The sequence below is a fragment of the Lepus europaeus genome, chromosome 14 (assembly GCF_033115175.1).
Source record: "Lepus europaeus isolate LE1 chromosome 14, mLepTim1.pri, whole genome shotgun sequence".
Lineage (NCBI taxonomy): Eukaryota > Metazoa > Chordata > Mammalia > Lagomorpha > Leporidae > Lepus > Lepus europaeus.
The window spans coordinates 73,885,865-73,901,767 of record NC_084840.1 but is presented as its reverse complement, the minus strand read 5'-3'; the positions used below and the strand labels follow the sequence as shown (position 1 = coordinate 73,901,767).

At 45.0% G+C, this 15,903-nt stretch overlaps 1 protein-coding gene across 1 annotated transcript in view; it reads right to left on the bottom strand.

Moving 5' to 3' along the window:
* The window catches only part of KIN (Kin17 DNA and RNA binding protein), a 42,973-nt gene extending 27,070 nt beyond the window's left edge, over positions 1-15,903 (bottom strand). Inside the window, exons 1-5 of the mRNA XM_062210941.1 lie at positions 15,682-15,903; positions 8,994-9,088; positions 1,962-2,005; positions 1,755-1,877; positions 215-396 (exon numbers count right to left, since the gene is read on the bottom strand). Coding sequence (XP_062066925.1) covers positions 215-396; positions 1,755-1,877; positions 1,962-2,005; positions 8,994-9,088; positions 15,682-15,795 — 558 coding nt within the window. The 5' untranslated portion in view covers positions 15,796-15,903. The remainder of the gene's footprint in view (positions 1-214; positions 397-1,754; positions 1,878-1,961; positions 2,006-8,993; positions 9,089-15,681) is intronic.

The following is a 15,903-nucleotide window of genomic DNA, read 5'->3' as shown; positions in this document are numbered from 1 at the left end:
AGATAAGAAGGGTGAGGTTTAGGAAGATTATATAATTATGAAGATCATGAAGCTGGAGTCAGGAGTTAAGCACCAAAGCCTACGCCTTTACGTAAGAGAAGAGCCAGGCTCTTGCCCCTCCTGAATAAGGAATGCTGACTACAAACGCTCCACTCAATGCTTAGCTCAGCTTTCGCCTCTTCTGCACTGCCTCTGGGATGACATTGTGGCCCACCTGTTCCTTCCCTTCCAGACCTCTTCTCACTTGCTCTTCAATGAATTTGGCAGTCTTTTCTTCATCATCAAGGTCTTGTTTCTTCTTTTTCTCTAGCTCCAGTTGTCGGCGGATAGTTTCTGGATCTCGGTCTATGTACTGAATATACCAGCCTTTTGGTGTCTCATCCACTTTGCACAAGCCTTTGGGAGGTAGGGGGAAGACATCACAAATTTGTATGCACTCAAAGCAAAATGTAAATATAAACGTGTCATCTGCAACCTCTCCAGTATTTTCTTCTGAAAAAAAAAAAAATTTTTTTTTTATTGACAGGCAGAGTTAGACAGTGAGAGAGAGAAAGGTCTTCCTTCTGTTGATTCACTCCCCAAATGGCTGCTATGGCCAATGCACTGCGCCAATTCGAAGCCAGGAGCCAGGTGCTTCTTCCTGGTCTCCCATGCGGATGCAGGGCCCAAGGACTTCAGCCATCCTCCACTGCCTTCCTGGCCACAGCAGAGAGCTGGCCTGGAAGAGGGGCAACTGGGACAGAATCCGGCGCCCCGACCGGGACTAGAACCTGAGGTGCGGGCGCTGCAGGCGGAGGATTAGCCTAATGAGCCATGGAGCCGGCCTTTTTCTGAATTTTTTAAAAAAAATTTATTTCAGAAATAGAGAGAGAGACTGGCACCGTGGCTTAACAGGCTAATCCTCCTCCTTGCAGTGCCGGCACACCGGGTTCTAGTCCCGGTTGGGGCACCGGATTCTGTCCTGGTTGCCCCTCTTCCAGGCCAGCTCTCTGCTATGGCCCAGGAAGGCAGTGGAGGATGGCCCAAGTGCTTGGGCCCTGCACCCGCATGGGAGAGCAGGAGAAGCACCTGGCTCCTGGCTTCGTATCAGCGTGATGTGCCGGCCGCAGCGGCCATTGGAGGGTGAACCAACGGCAAAAAGGAAGACCTTTCTCTCTGTCTCTCCCTCTCACTGTCTGTAACTCTCTCTTTCAAATAAATAAATAAAATCTTAAAAAAAAAAAAAAAGAAATAGAGAGAGAGACAGCTTCTAGCAACTGACTCACTCTGTAGATGCCTCCCAAAAGCCAAGGCTACCAGGAGCCAGGAACTCAGTAGTGTCTCCCATGCGGGAAGCAGGAACACAAGTACCTGAGACATCATGGCTGCCTCTCACGGTCTGTGCTATAGAAGGCTGAAGTGAAGAATCAGAGCCAGGAACTGAACCCAAGCACTGCAACATGGAACCTGGGCATCATAACTGCTAGACTAAACGTCTGCTCCTTCCTCCGATTTTATCTATTATTATTAATTATTAACTGTATTTATAAGAAAGGCAGAGAGACAGACGGAACCAGGACTCGAACCCGAACACTGTGACATGGGAAGCAGGTATCACAGGTAATGTAACCACTGCACCAAGCACTTGCCCCTCCCCCAGGTTTTTAACTGCCCTACACATGCTGTTTTCCATGAGTTTCGACAGGAATTATGACAATTCTCTCTGTTGTCAATGGTACCACAGAATAACTCCTCAACTGATCTCCTCTCCTTACCTTCTCTGCCCAGCCACTTAGTAAAATCAGTCAGGGTTTCCCACTGAGTGGCATTCATATGGATGTGCTCTCGGTGGCTGATATACTCATTGTAGACGATGTTGTTGTGGACTCTCTTCGTGCCTGGGAACAAAATAGGACAGCGTTGATCCTGAGAAGACTGCCTGGGTATAAAATTATTATTTGCACAATACATAAGATATTTACCAAAGCGTCTTCTGAGAAGTTCGAGAAAGTCATTTCGGAATTCCCTAATAAAAAAAGAAAGCATTAAGGACATTTCCGTAAATACACAGCATCATCTTACATCTAAAATGTAAGCAACTGTACAGTTTTAATGACATACAAATATCTGCTGTGAACCTATAAAAACCGAACAAGGAAAGGATGCTAAGAGGTTATAGCCTTTAAGGGCTAAAGATAAAAAAAGTCTGTTTGAAACTGAAACTTTCTCTCCTGGTAAGACAGCAATGTACCTTTGGAGAGGATCCTTCACAAAGTCTCTTAGCAGTCCTGAATATGGTACAATAATCTCACTCTACCTATGATCACCAAATTGCCCTTATACAATATGTCCCTCTAAACTGTATACTGTGTTAATTGCTATATAACAGGTGAATAAAACGTAAACCTTGACCTTCAAGGAGGTTACAATCTAACACTTATAACAATTATAATAATTATAATGATAACCCAATTATAACAGAAGTTAAACTAAAAAAGTAATATATAAAAATATCATAAAAAGAGTTGAGGGAGACACCCACAGTGATTTAATTTTTTAAAAAATATTTGTTGGGGGCTGGCACTGTGGCTCACTTGGTTAATCCTCCCCTTGAGGCGCCGGCATCCCATATGGGCGCCGGGTTCTAGTCCTGGTTGGGGCGCCAGATTCTGTCCCGGTTGCTTCTTTTCCAGTCCAGCTCTCTGCTGTGGCCCGGGAGGGCAGTGGAGGATGCCCCAAGTGCTTGGGCCCCTGCACCTGCAAGGGAGACCAGGAGGAAGCACCTGGCTCCCTGCTTCGGATCGGTGCAGTGCCAATCTTGGTGGCCATTTGGGGAGTGAACTAACGGAATGAAGACCTTTCTCTCTGTCTCTCTCTCACTGTCTATAACTCTACCTGCCAAATAAATAAAAAAAATTGTTGGGGCTGGCATGATAGGTAAAGCTGCTGCATATCACTCCAGCATCACATATGGACACTGGTTCGTGTCCCAGATGTTTTTCCAATCCAGCTCCCTGGAAAAAGCAGGGGAAGATGGCCCAAGTGTTTGGGTCCTTGCCACCTGCATGGGGGACCCATATGAAGCTCCCAGCTTCAGCATGGCCTGGCACTGACTGTTGCGGCCATCTGGGAAGTGAACCAAATGATGGAAGATCTCTCTCCTAGTTTCTCCTTTCTCTTTCAAAAGAAATAAATATTTATTTATTTATGAGGCTACAAGACAGAGAGAGAGAGGGAGAGACAAAATTCCTAACCATTGGTTCACTCCCTAAAAGCACCATAAAGGCTGAGATAGGGCTGAGGTTGAAGGCAGAAGCTAAGCTAAGCTAAGTTCGTGTTCCGTGGGTGACAGGAACTCAGTTACTTGAGTCACTCATGGTCTGTAGTGGCCGGAAGCTGGAGTCAGAAGCTGGAGCTGGGAATCCCGGTACTCCAGTGTGGGACTCAGCCATCTGAACTGGGGCCTTAACTGCGAGGCTAAATGTCTGCACCTCTTTAGAGGTGATCTTAATGTGCGCAGAGAAGTATAAAACGGACTTTTATAGGTGAAGAGGAGGCGAAGGCCATTCTCAGCAGGCATGGATATGAAAACATCAAGTTAGAGAAAGGATACAAAGATGATGGTGATTGGGGGTCAGCAGGGAGGAGAGTTGTGGCTAGAAAATAAAAATAAGGTTTGGGTTAACTTTTGAAGTATCTATATGTTGTAGCGGGCAGGTTTCATGCAGGCAATGGAAAAGCGCTAAATAATTTAGTATCAAAATAAATTTGTTCAAATCTGTGGTTTACAAAGATAATCCTGGCAGACGGTAGACAATAATAATTCTCAGACTGTGGTTCCCAGGCCAGCGGCTGCTGCATCCCCTGGGAACTTGAGAGAAACACAAAACTTCCAGCCCTGGCCTACAGAGCTGGAAGTGGGGTTTGCTGACTTGCCAAGAAGCCTTCCAATTTTGACACAAGGAGGGTTTTGAGACACACTGGTATAAACATGTATAGGACGAGCTGAAGCTGCAGCCTGGAAACTAGTGAGGAAGTCACTGAAATACTTTATGTGATGGGGCTGGTGTCGTGGGGCAGTGGGTTAAGCTGCTACCTGTGAAGCCGGCACCCTATATGGGCATCGGTTCAAGTCCTTTTGACCCAGCTCCCTGCTAATGTGCTTGGGAAAGCAGCAGAAGATGGCCCAAGTACTAGGACTCCTGCATCCACATGAAGACCCGCATGAAACTCCTGGCTTCAGTTCAGCTCAGTCCTGGCCTTTGGGGCCATTTGGGCAGTGAACCAATAGATGGAAGAATTTCTCTCTCTCTCTCTGCAGCTCCACCTTTCAAATAAGTAAATGAATATTAACAAAAAAACAAACAAAAAAAGACTTTAGGTGAGAGATGCTGAGGACTGTTACCATTGCAATGAGAAAGGAAAGGACCCCAGTTTAAAGGCCATCACGTAGAACTGACGAGAGGGAATCCTCAGAGAATTCAAGGTTTCTAGCTTAGGAGGCTGCATAGACAGCTTATTAGCCAACATAGAGTAACAAGCAGGTGTGAAGAATGGGCACCGTGGTACAGCGAGTGCCTGGTTCAAGTCCCAGCTACAATGCACTTCCAGTCTACCTCCCTGCTAATACACCTTGGAGGCAGCAGATGATGGCCCAAATACTTGGGTTCCTGCTACTCACATGGGAGACCCAGACAGAGTTCTTGGCTCCTGGCTTTGGCCTGGCCCAGCTCTAGCTGCTGCAGGTATTTAGTTAATGAACCAGCAGATTGAATGAAGATACATCTCTCTGTCTTATCTTCTCTCTATATCACTCTGCCTCTCAAATAAATAAACTCTTATACACACACACACACACACAGAGAGAGAGAGAGAGAGAGAGAGAGAGAGAGAAACAGGTATAGCAGAAAAAATACTGAGTTCAGCTTTAGAAATGCTCACTTTGAGACAGGCATCTGAAATTCAGATTAAATTGCCCAAGGGGGAACATCCAGCTCAAGACAAACACCAGGAATGAACATGAAGATTTAGGAGGCACCCACGCATAAAGTAAACAGAGGGCCAGTGAGATTCAAGGAGACTAGGTAGAGTGGGATGAAAAGCAGCCAAGCAGGCAACTTGAAGGACTTTCCCAAAATGAAGAGCTGGGTGAAGAAAAGGAGTTAATGCACAGAGAAAGCATAAAGGAAGTAAGTAGGAAAACCACGAAAGAAAATAAAACAGTGATGTCTTCATGAAGAGTTATGAGCGTGACCCACTGAAGAGAGATCCAGAAAGATGAAGATGCAAAAAGGTACAGGTGACTCTTCAGGAGAGTAAAGTGGCAGAAGTCAGCCTGCAGGAGGTTCAGGAAGGCAGTGGGATGGACAACCTCTCTCTCTCTCCCTCTCAAATAAATAAATAAATATTAAAAAAAAAAAAAAAAAGCAATGGAGGGTAAACCTGTTGGGAGCTCAGCACACAAGGGAAGGCAGTGGGCAGCCACATCACACTGCAATAGCAGTGTATTCCTCACCACCATGAACACGTAGGAACAACCAAGCAACTTCATCTAGAATGTCCTTGATGAAGCACTAAAATTACTGATTGTATTAAATCTTAATCCTCAAAAACACATCTGAGGGACTGGCATTGTGGTGTAGCAGGTAAAGCTACCAGTTGCAATGTGGGCATCCCATATGGGTGCTGGTTCGTGTAGAGCTGCTCCACTTCTGATCCAGCTCCCTGATAATGACCTGGGAAGAGCAGCAGAAGATGGCCCAGGTGCTTGGGCCCCTGTCACCAACATGGGAAACCTGGAAGAAGCTCCTGGTTCCTGGCTTCAGCCTGGCCCAACCATGGCTGTTGTGGCCATGGGGGCAGTAAACCAGCAGATGGAAGATCTTTCTATCTGTCTCTCTCTCTTTCTTTGTGACTCTTTCAAATAAAATAAGTAAATCTTAAAAACTACTTCTGCTGCTATATACATAGCAGTTGTCTTGAGAAAAACACCTGCATGACTGGATTGCAAACTGAAATATTTTTTACAAGGAATATCATTTTACCTGAAGAAAAAACAAACAAACAAAAAAAACCCTGACACATAAACCGCTGTCATGCCAAATTGAGTATCTGGTATAACTTTTCTCAAAATAAACAAAATCAGCCTGTCACAACAAGGAAAACAAATGAAAGCTGCCAATGACAAAATTTAAATTTTTAAGCAAAAATCAGAGTTTTGAGGGCCAGTATTGTGGTGCAACTCCAGTATCCCATATGGGTGCCAGTTCAGTCCCAGGGTGCTCCAATTCTGATTCAGCTCCCTGCTAATAACACCTGGGAAAGTAGCAGAAGATGGCCCAAGTCCTTGGGCCCCTGTACCCACGTGAGAGACCTGGATCAAGTTCCATCTCCTGGCTTGGCCTCGCCCAGTCATGGTTGTTGTAGCCATCTGGGGAGTCAACCAGCAGATGGAAGATGGATCTTTTTCTCTCTCCCTCTCTCTCTGATAAAAATTAAAGTTTTGACTTGCGGCGCCGGCACACCGGGTTCTAGTCCCGGTTGGGGCACCGGATTCTATCCCGGTTGCCCCTCTTCCAGGCCAGCTCTCTGCTATGGCCCAGGAAGGCAGTGGAGGATGGCCCAAGACCTTGGGCCCTGCACCCAAATGGGAGACCAGGAGAAGCACCTGGCTCCTGGCTTCGGATCAGTGCGATGCGCCGGCCGCAGCGGCCATTGGAGGGTGAACCAACGGCAAAAAGGAAGACCTTTCTCTCTGTCTCTCTCTCTCACTATCCACTCTGCCTGTCAAAAAAAAAAAAAAATTAAAGTTTTGATAAATGAGAATCTAGCACTGTGAGCCTGTAACACTTCTGAACATTTAAAGACGTTTCTGATGACATTAGTGTTGATATTAAGGAATATGGTCTTAGGACATTATATAATGAAACGTGTCACTACCTGGAAGATCTGTGTAACTCAGTGCACCAGTATTTTTCAAATGACCCACACGTTACACAATCATGCATGGGTAAAGATCTACTCAAAGAAATCGACAGTAGATTTTAATTTAAAAGAATATAAAAAGTTGACTGATCTGGTTTCAGAATCTGCATGCAGCTAACGTGTAAGAAACTGCACAGGGCCGGCGCTGCGGCGCAGCAAGTTCAGCTGCCACCTGCCGTGCTGGCATCTCATGGGAGCACTGCCCGTGCGTCCTCACTGCTCCACTTCAGCCTCCTGCTAATGCACCTGAGAAAGCAGCAAAAGATGACTTGAGTACTTGTGCCCCTGCCATCCTGGTAGGAAACTGGATAGAGTTCCTGGCTCCTGGCTTTAACCTAGCCCACCCCTGGCCATTGTGGCCATCTGGGAGTGAACCAACAGATGGAAAATCTCTCTCTCTCTCTCCATGTCTGATTTTCAATATACAAATCAATCTTTAAAAAAAAAAAAAACTGCATACACTGTGTTTTGCACAGTATCAAAAGACTATCCAAAATTATCTGAAAAGATTATTAAAATACTCTCCTTTCCAACTATGTATCTATGCCAAATGAGGCTTTTTTAAATGTGTTTCAATCAAAACATTTTGCAATGACTAAATAAAGAAGATATCAAAATCCAGCCATCTTCTATTAAGTGAGACACTAAAGAGATCTGTAAAAATATAAAGTAATAATACATGTTTATTTATGCAGAAACTTTTAAATTAAAAATGTTTATTTAAATATGTAATAAATGTATTTTTTAAAAAAGATTTATTTATTTATTTGAAAGTCAGAGTTACACAGAGAGAGGAGAGACAAAGAGTAAGAGAGGTCTTCCATGCAACTGGCTGCAACAGCCGGAGATGCACCAACCCAAAGCCAGGAGCCAGGAGCTTCTTCTGGGTTTCTCATGTGGGTGCAGGGGCCCAACGACTTGGGCCATCTTCTACTGCTTTCCCGGGCCACAGCAGAGAGCTGGATTGGAAGTTAAGCAGCTGGGCCTCGAACCGGCACCCATATGGGATGCCGGTGCTTCAGGCCAGGGCATTAACCTGCTGTGCCACAGCACTGGCCCCAAGTGTATTATTATTTTTAAATGGACTGGTAAAACATTTTTAGGATATCTCAGTTTTACTTTCTAAATGTTACTACATATAATCTACATAAACAAAATTTCTGTGGTATCTTCAAATCATTTTTAAGAATGTAAAGATATCCTCAGACCAAAGATCTAAAAGCTTGAAAAGAGACAGATAGAAGCAAGGGTAAATATTAATGATAATAATTAACAGATGATTTTTTAAAAGACATTTATTTGGGCAGCAGAGAGACAGTGAGCTCCCATCTCCTAGTGCATTCCCCAAATGCTTGCAATGGAGAGCCAGAAACTCAATCCAGGCCTAGTACATGGGCGGCAGGGACCCAATTACGCGAGCCTTCACTTCCAGGATCTGCATGAGAAGGAAGCTGGAACCAGAAGCAGAGCTGAGACTGGAAGGCAGGCACTCCAATATGGAAGGCAGACATGCCAACCAATGTTCTAACCACTAGGCCAAATACCTGTCCCTTTAACAGATGATCTTAATCCAGGAGGGGCACTTTTCGAAGTACTTTAAAAATACGAGGTATAAACTGATTTACTCTTCCCATAAATCCTCCAAAGGATCAGTTTACAGATGAGGAGACAAAAGCACAGATAAACTTAAGACGCTCATCCAGAGACAGCGCTCCTAAGTGGAGAAGGATTTGAGATCAGGCAGTCCGATAATATGGCCTGCATTCCAAGTCACAAGTGTGTTAGAATGAAAGACAGTTTCCTAGTTTCCCAGTTGAAGTGGAAGGAAGGAAGGATAACTGAGAAATACTTTTGTAACCATTTGGTACTGTGACGAATTTTCAAAAGATGAAAACTAGGCATACAGAGAATACAGCTATCATGCTAACACATAAGGAATAACAGAACCTCCAATGTATAAAACATTAAGCATCTATTAAATGTTCAACTGAGTAAAGCTTATGAGATAAGGATGTCTTTGAATTACTTACTCTGAAAAATAATCCATAAACTGCTGAGGATTCTCTGAAGCCAACAATAGTTGTCTCTGATGAGATTCTGACATACAATGACACTTAAAGCCATTCTACAAAAAAATGCAAAGGTAACACTGAAATTCTTATTTAAGTCATCAAAATGGACTCTAAATAGAAGTATTTAATTAAACCCTAACATTTGCTCTTTGATGTTAAATTGTAAAAAAAAAAATAATAATAATAATCAAATCACCAGTTATAATCACTCCACAGTTTATTTTTAATGGAGTTGAGTTTTGCAACTCTGCTAATCAAAATAATCCCCGAGATCAAAGAGACAGAAAAACAGTGCTATAGAAAACAGACATTAATAGCAAACACTACTGAGCACAGTAACAGAAGAGTGATTTCATTTTTTGTACTCAATTTAACCAATTCTTACTGAGCACATACTTCACAGAGGGCATTATGCAAATAGTTCAAGGAATAAAATGAAGTAAAAATGGGTCATTTGTGAATTTCCACCACTCAAACTATCTACATTGGCCTTCTTCTCCAGCTCATTATCCAAAATACACTGTTGCACATCACACAAATCTCCTTAACTTACATCAATCATCAGTAAGATGATTGTAAAAAACATACACGTTTTGACTTAGCATTTATTTATTCTGCTTAATACCCGAACTTGATTCTTCACTACTCTGTAACAGAACTGGAAACTGTGCCTCTTACACGCTCCCTGTCACTCAGTGAACCACACCACCTCATGGCCAGCCACCCACGCCAGGATAGACAGCGTCCAAGATTCTGCCTGCTTTGACGCACAATTTGTTGCTAAGTCTGTCCAGTCTTCTTAATAGTTCATATGCAGCCCCTCTGTTCAGTCCCACTGCCACTGTCCCGATTTCGACACACAGCAGTTTCCCACTCTTCAGTCATCCAGGATCACCTACACAATTTTTGCTTCATCGGAGCCCTACCTGTTAAGAATCACAATTAAATCTAACTTGAAAGGATACTTAGTATTAATCTCATAAAGGAACAACAACAACAAAAAACCAACCCAACATCATTATACAAATTTTAGAAATAAATCAGTAAAATTAAAATGAAATAATGGCATTAAATCCTACACACCCAAAGGAGTAGATGGGGTGGAGAGAAATACCCTGATTCCAACCTTCCTCTCCATTCACCTTCCAATACTGGAGGATAGAAAGCAGGAGAGGAAACCTGTAGGGGTCAATTTCCTCCAGCCTTAGGCTACTGTCCCAGGTAGGGAAGGGTATGAATTGCTCTCATGGCAAACACGCATTACTCTGAAAATTGGTAATTAAAAGAAAGAATTAATAACTTGTTCGCTGGGGCCAGTGCTATGGCATAGTGGGTTAGGTCTCTGTCTGCAGCACCTATATCCCACATGGGCACCGGTTCATGTCCCGGCTGCTCCTCTTCCAATCCACCTCTCTCCTGATGGCCTGGGAAAGCAGTGGAAGATGGTCCAAATGCTTGGACTCCTGCACCCGCATAGGAGGCCCAGAAGAAGCTCCTGGCTCCTGACTTTGGGTCAGCACAGCTCCAGCCATTGCGGCCATTTGGGGAATGAACCAGTGGATGGAAGATTTTTCTCTCTGTCTCTCCCTTTCTCTCTCTCTGAAACACTGCCTCTCAAATAAATAAACAAATCTTTAAAAAAAACAAACATCCAGCACTGTGGCGCAGAGGATTAAAGCCCTGGCCCAAAGTGCAGGCATCCCATATGGGTGCCGGTTCGAGTCCTGGTTGCTCCTCTTCAATCCAGCTCTCTGCTGTGGCCTGGGAAAGCAGTAGAAGATGGCCCAAGTCCTTGGGCCCCTGCACCCACGTGGGAGACCCAGAGGAAGTCCCTGGCTCCTAACTTCAGATCAGCTCGGCTCAGCACCGACCGTTGCAGCCATATGGAGAGTGAACCAGCGGATGGAAGACCTCTCTGTCTCTACCTCTCTACCTCTGCCTTTCAAATAAATAAAATGAATCTTTAAAAAACAAACAACAACAAAAAAAACTTGTTCTTTTCCAATAGGAATTACATTTCAGGACAAAGTTTAAACATAACCAAACAGCCCAAGTTGATGAGCAAAAGCTCATTTTTACAAAAGAATAGCTTCAAATAATAAATGCACACATAACTAGAAAACCACTTTGCGGGCCGAGTGCTGTGGTGCAGAGGGCTAAAAGCTCTAGCCTGAAGTGCTGCCGCACGATCCCATATCGGTGCTGGTTCAAGTCCCAATTGCTCCACTTCTGATCCAGCTCTCTGCTACGGGAAGTCCTTGGCCCCTGCACCTGCTTGGGAGACCTGGAAGAAGGTCCCAGCTCCAGACTTCGGATCGGCCCAGGCCGGCCACTGTGGCCATTTGGGGAGTGAACCAGCGGCTGGAAGAGCTCTCTCTCTTTCTACAACTCTCTGTAACTCTGTATTTCAAATAAATAAAAATAAATCTTAAAAAAAGAAAAAAGAAAACCACTTTGCAACTCCTAATGAAATAACTGACTCAGATAAGGATGCTACAATACACAGGTAAAAGGTTAATGGGGCCGGTGCCGCGGCTCACTAGGCTAATCCTCCGCCTTGAGGCGCCGGCACACCGGGTTCTAGTCCCGGTCGGGGCACCGATCCTGTCCCGGTTGCCCCTCTTCCAGGCCAGCTCTCTGCTGTGGCCAGGGAGTGCAGTGGAGGATGGCCCAAGTGCTTGGGCCCTGCACCCCATGGGAGACCAGGATAAGTACCTGGCTCCTGCCATCGGATCAGCATGGTGTGCCGGCCGCAGCGCGCCTACCGCGGCGGCCATTGGAGGGTGAACCAACGGCAAAAGGAAGACCTTTCTCTCTGTCTCTCTCTCTCACTGTCCACTCTGCCTGACAAAAAAAAAAAAAAAAAAAGGTTAAAGGGAAATTAGATATGCGGACATGATTTCAAATATTAACCCACTAGTAAAGTTGCTCTCACATAGGGAAAAATATTTCTTTACAGGCTGTCACCCTTATTTAATCATCTTAGCATAATTAAACAGTACAGACTTCCTTATGTGAGCCAATATGAAACACACAGGGCCACCTACAAAATATTCTTCCTTAAAATGTTTAACCTGAACCTAATCAAGCCTTTATATCCAAGTTCCAGCTGACAGGAACTATAAGAGCTAGAAGATGAAGGCCAAAGACAACCAGAAGGAAGCAGTTCATAGCATGGGAATGCTACAGACAACTGATTGGCCTCCTTCACAAATCAACACAAAGAAAAAAAATAAGAAAAGAAGAAATTTTTTTAAATTAAAGAAAAGAAAAAAGGGGAGAGGGATCCTGTTACAAATTTAGAATTGTGAGAGAATTAAAAGTTCCAATAACCCAAGACACAGAAGATTTGGGGGGCCAGAAACTACTCTGTAAGATGCTATAATGGTGGATTCCTATCATTATTTAAGCTCACAGAATGTACAACACCAAGAGTGAGCCTTAATGTAAGATGGACTTTAGATGGTAATGATGTGTCAATATAGGTTTATCCGCTATAACAAATGTACCATTCTAGGGAAGGATGTTGTTAAGTAGGGGAGTGTTTGGGAGTGGGTTCCAGCTGCTTTTTGCTATAAACCAAAAACAACATAAAAACTAAAGTCTACTTAAAATAAAAAAAGTCCTAACAACCAATCCAATTTATGGATTTTAACTGAATTTTGGTTTGAAAAAACTGCTTTTAAATAATTTGGGCAACAAGCAGGAAGCGTGAATACAGAGTGTGTAGATGATAGGAATTTACTAGCTTTGTCTTGTTGATGACCTATATTGTGGTTATCTTGATACCATATTGATTGATTGATTGATTAACTGATATTTATTTGATGGGCAGAGATGGGGGGGGAAAAGCTCCCATCCACTGCTTCACTCTCCAGATACCTGCAGCAGCCCCTCAATGGGGCAGAGGCTGCCAGACGGCAGCTCAGTTCAGGTCTCACGACCGGCAGGAACCCAATTTCTTGAGCCATCACTTCTGCCTCCCAAGGTCTGTATTAGCAGGAAGCTGGAATGGGGAGTGGAGCCACATCCTGACCCAGGAACTCGACCTGATGAGGGACACGGGCATCCTTACGGTGTCCTAGCTTCCACCCCTATGTCCTGACATTTCAGAAACGCACACTTAAGTACTTAGCGGTGAAATACTCTGATATTTATAACTCACTTTAAAACACTTCAGTGACATGTAAGTATGGCAGGGTGAGCATTTGGCCTAGTGGCTAATCACCACTTGGGACACCTGCCTCCTACACTGGAGTCCACATCCTATATTGCAGAGCCTGGTTTGACTCCTGGCTTTGCTCCTAGTTTCAGCTTCCCTCTAACACACACTCTGAGAGGTAGCAGGTGATGACTCAAGTGGCTGGGTCCCTGACACTAGAACTGAATTCTTGGCTCCCAGCTTCAACCTGGCCCAGCCCTAGCTGTTGCAGGCATTTGGGGGAGTGAACTGCCTCTCAGGTGACATTTTTTTAAGAGAAAATATGGCAAAATACATCAACCGTTAAAGCTGCATGTTTGGGGTTGGCACTGTGGCATAGCAGGTAAAGCCGCCGCCTGCAGTGGCATCCTATGTGGGCGCTGGTTTTAGTCCCGGCTGCTCCACTTCTGATCCAGCTCTCCGCTATGGCCTGGGAAAGCAGCGGAAGATGGCCCAAGTCCTTGGGCCCTGCAACCACACGGGAGACCCCGAAGAAGCTCCTGGCTTCTAGCTTCTGGCTCTGGCTTTGGATCAGCTCAACTCCAGCCGTCACAGCCATTTGGGGAGTGAACTAGTGGATGGAAGATCTCTCGTTCTCTGTGTGTGTGTGCGTGTGTGTGTGTCTACTTCTCTGTAACTCTGTCAAATAAATAAAATAAATCTTTAAAGAAAAAACTGCAAGCCTATATCCTCCAAAATTCACAATGAAATCCTAATCCTTAACAAGATGTTAGAAGTGGAGTCTTTCTCAGCCCCGGTCATTGTAGACATTTGGGAGTGAAATCTCTGTCTCTCCCCCTCTCTCTAACTCTGCCTTTTAAATGAATAAATAAATCTTTAAAAAAAAAAAAAAAGTGGAAATGGGCCTTTGGGAGATAATTTTGTTTAGACAAAACTGTCAGGGTCGAGCCTCTATGGTGGTATTATTACCCTTATAAGAAAAAAAGTCTAGAGGGGGCCAGCATTGTGGCATAGTGGGCTAAGCCTCTGCCTGTGGCACCAGCATCTCACATGGGTGCCAATTCGAGTCCCAGCTGCTCCACCTCTGATGCAGCTCTCTGCTGTGGCCTGGGAAAGCAGTGGAAGCCCAAGTCCTTGGGCCCCTGCACCCGCGTGGGAGACCTGGAAGAAGCTCCTGGCTCCTGGCTCCTGGCTTTGGATCAGCACAGCTCCAGCAGTTGCAGCCATCTGGGGAGTGAACCAGCAAATGGAACACTTTTCTCTGTGTCTCTCCCTCTCTCATAAATAAAATATAGGGGAAAAAAAAAAAAAAAGAAAAAGAGCTAGAGCTGCTCTCTCCCCATCTTGGAAGGATAAAGAAGTACTGTCCCCTATGACCCAGGAAAAGGGTCCTCACCAACACCCAGCAATCCCAGAACCTGACCTCAGCCTGCCCAGGCTCTGTAACTGTGAGAAACAGACCACTCGGTCCATGGTGTTGGTACTGTAATCCAAGCAGACGACAACACTGGGGAGTGGACATGTGGCTGTTCACTGTTCTAGTCTCTAGTTTTCTCTATGAGAATCTCACGTTGACTTAGAACGGAAAGAACTAAAGAGAATTGCCAGACAGTAACCGTATAATGAGAGTCCAACCTAAGACGTCTCACTCATGTGCAGAAACTGGATGCGATTATTCCAGTTGCCTCTATGTTCTTTCATTACTATCCAATCTAATCTCCAAAGAAAAAAATATGATCACATCACTAGCCTGCTCTCAAGGTCTTCAATTCTGGGTTCCATCATCCACCTCGCTTAGTGGAAAAGTATAAACTCCACAGCCTGACACACAGGCTTGTTCTAGGACTCCCAAAACCACCTCGCATATAATTCACTGATTTAAAACACTTAAAACAACAAGCCTACAAGGAGGTATAATTATTATTATTTCCACTTTACAGAGAAGTGAACAGGCAAAGACAACGTGAACTGCCCCAAATCACACAACGAATAAGCCACATGGCTCTGCTGCCTAATTCTGACAGTGCAGCTCCGGATAAGTCCACAGTTTCGACCAAGATAGAACTCAGCCTATCCTACAGTCAACACTCAACAAATGCTTGTTAGAAATGCAGCGTGGAAGAGCTTAGTTTTCCTTCTGCACCTGATCCTGAATTCTAATCATGCTTTTTCTCTTCAGAGGCAAGTTAAGTCAGAGAGCAGGTTAGTTAGTGCCTGGACGGCTGGCACCGCACTATCCATTTCCACACCCAAGCTGCAAACTTTTCCAAATTCATATCTTCGGGGCAGGTGGATTAGGAGGAATGGGGTGTCGAAGACCCCCAGGTCCCCATGGAGCCGGGGGTGCAGGGAAGATGACTCCACTGAGTTGCGCAGCTGACTCACCCAGCGCAGACCCCAAAAGAAGCCTCACAAGCGGGCCCCTGGGACCCGCACCCTCACCCCAGCCCTCCTGGACGGAGGGAGCCACCCGGGCCCACTCACCTCGTCTCGACACTGCTTCTGGCACATCTGGCAATACCAGCGTAGCTTCTGAAGCCCCTTGGATTTGATCCTGTTGGCGATGGCCTTCGGAGTAAGAAAATCTGACTTCCCCATCACGACCACCGCAGAGACCACTTTCAGAAGCTCAGCGCCCCGGCAACCGGAAGCGGAACTGGGTTGGTGGGGCAGGCGGGACAAAGCCGCAAGCCGGGGAAAAGGTGG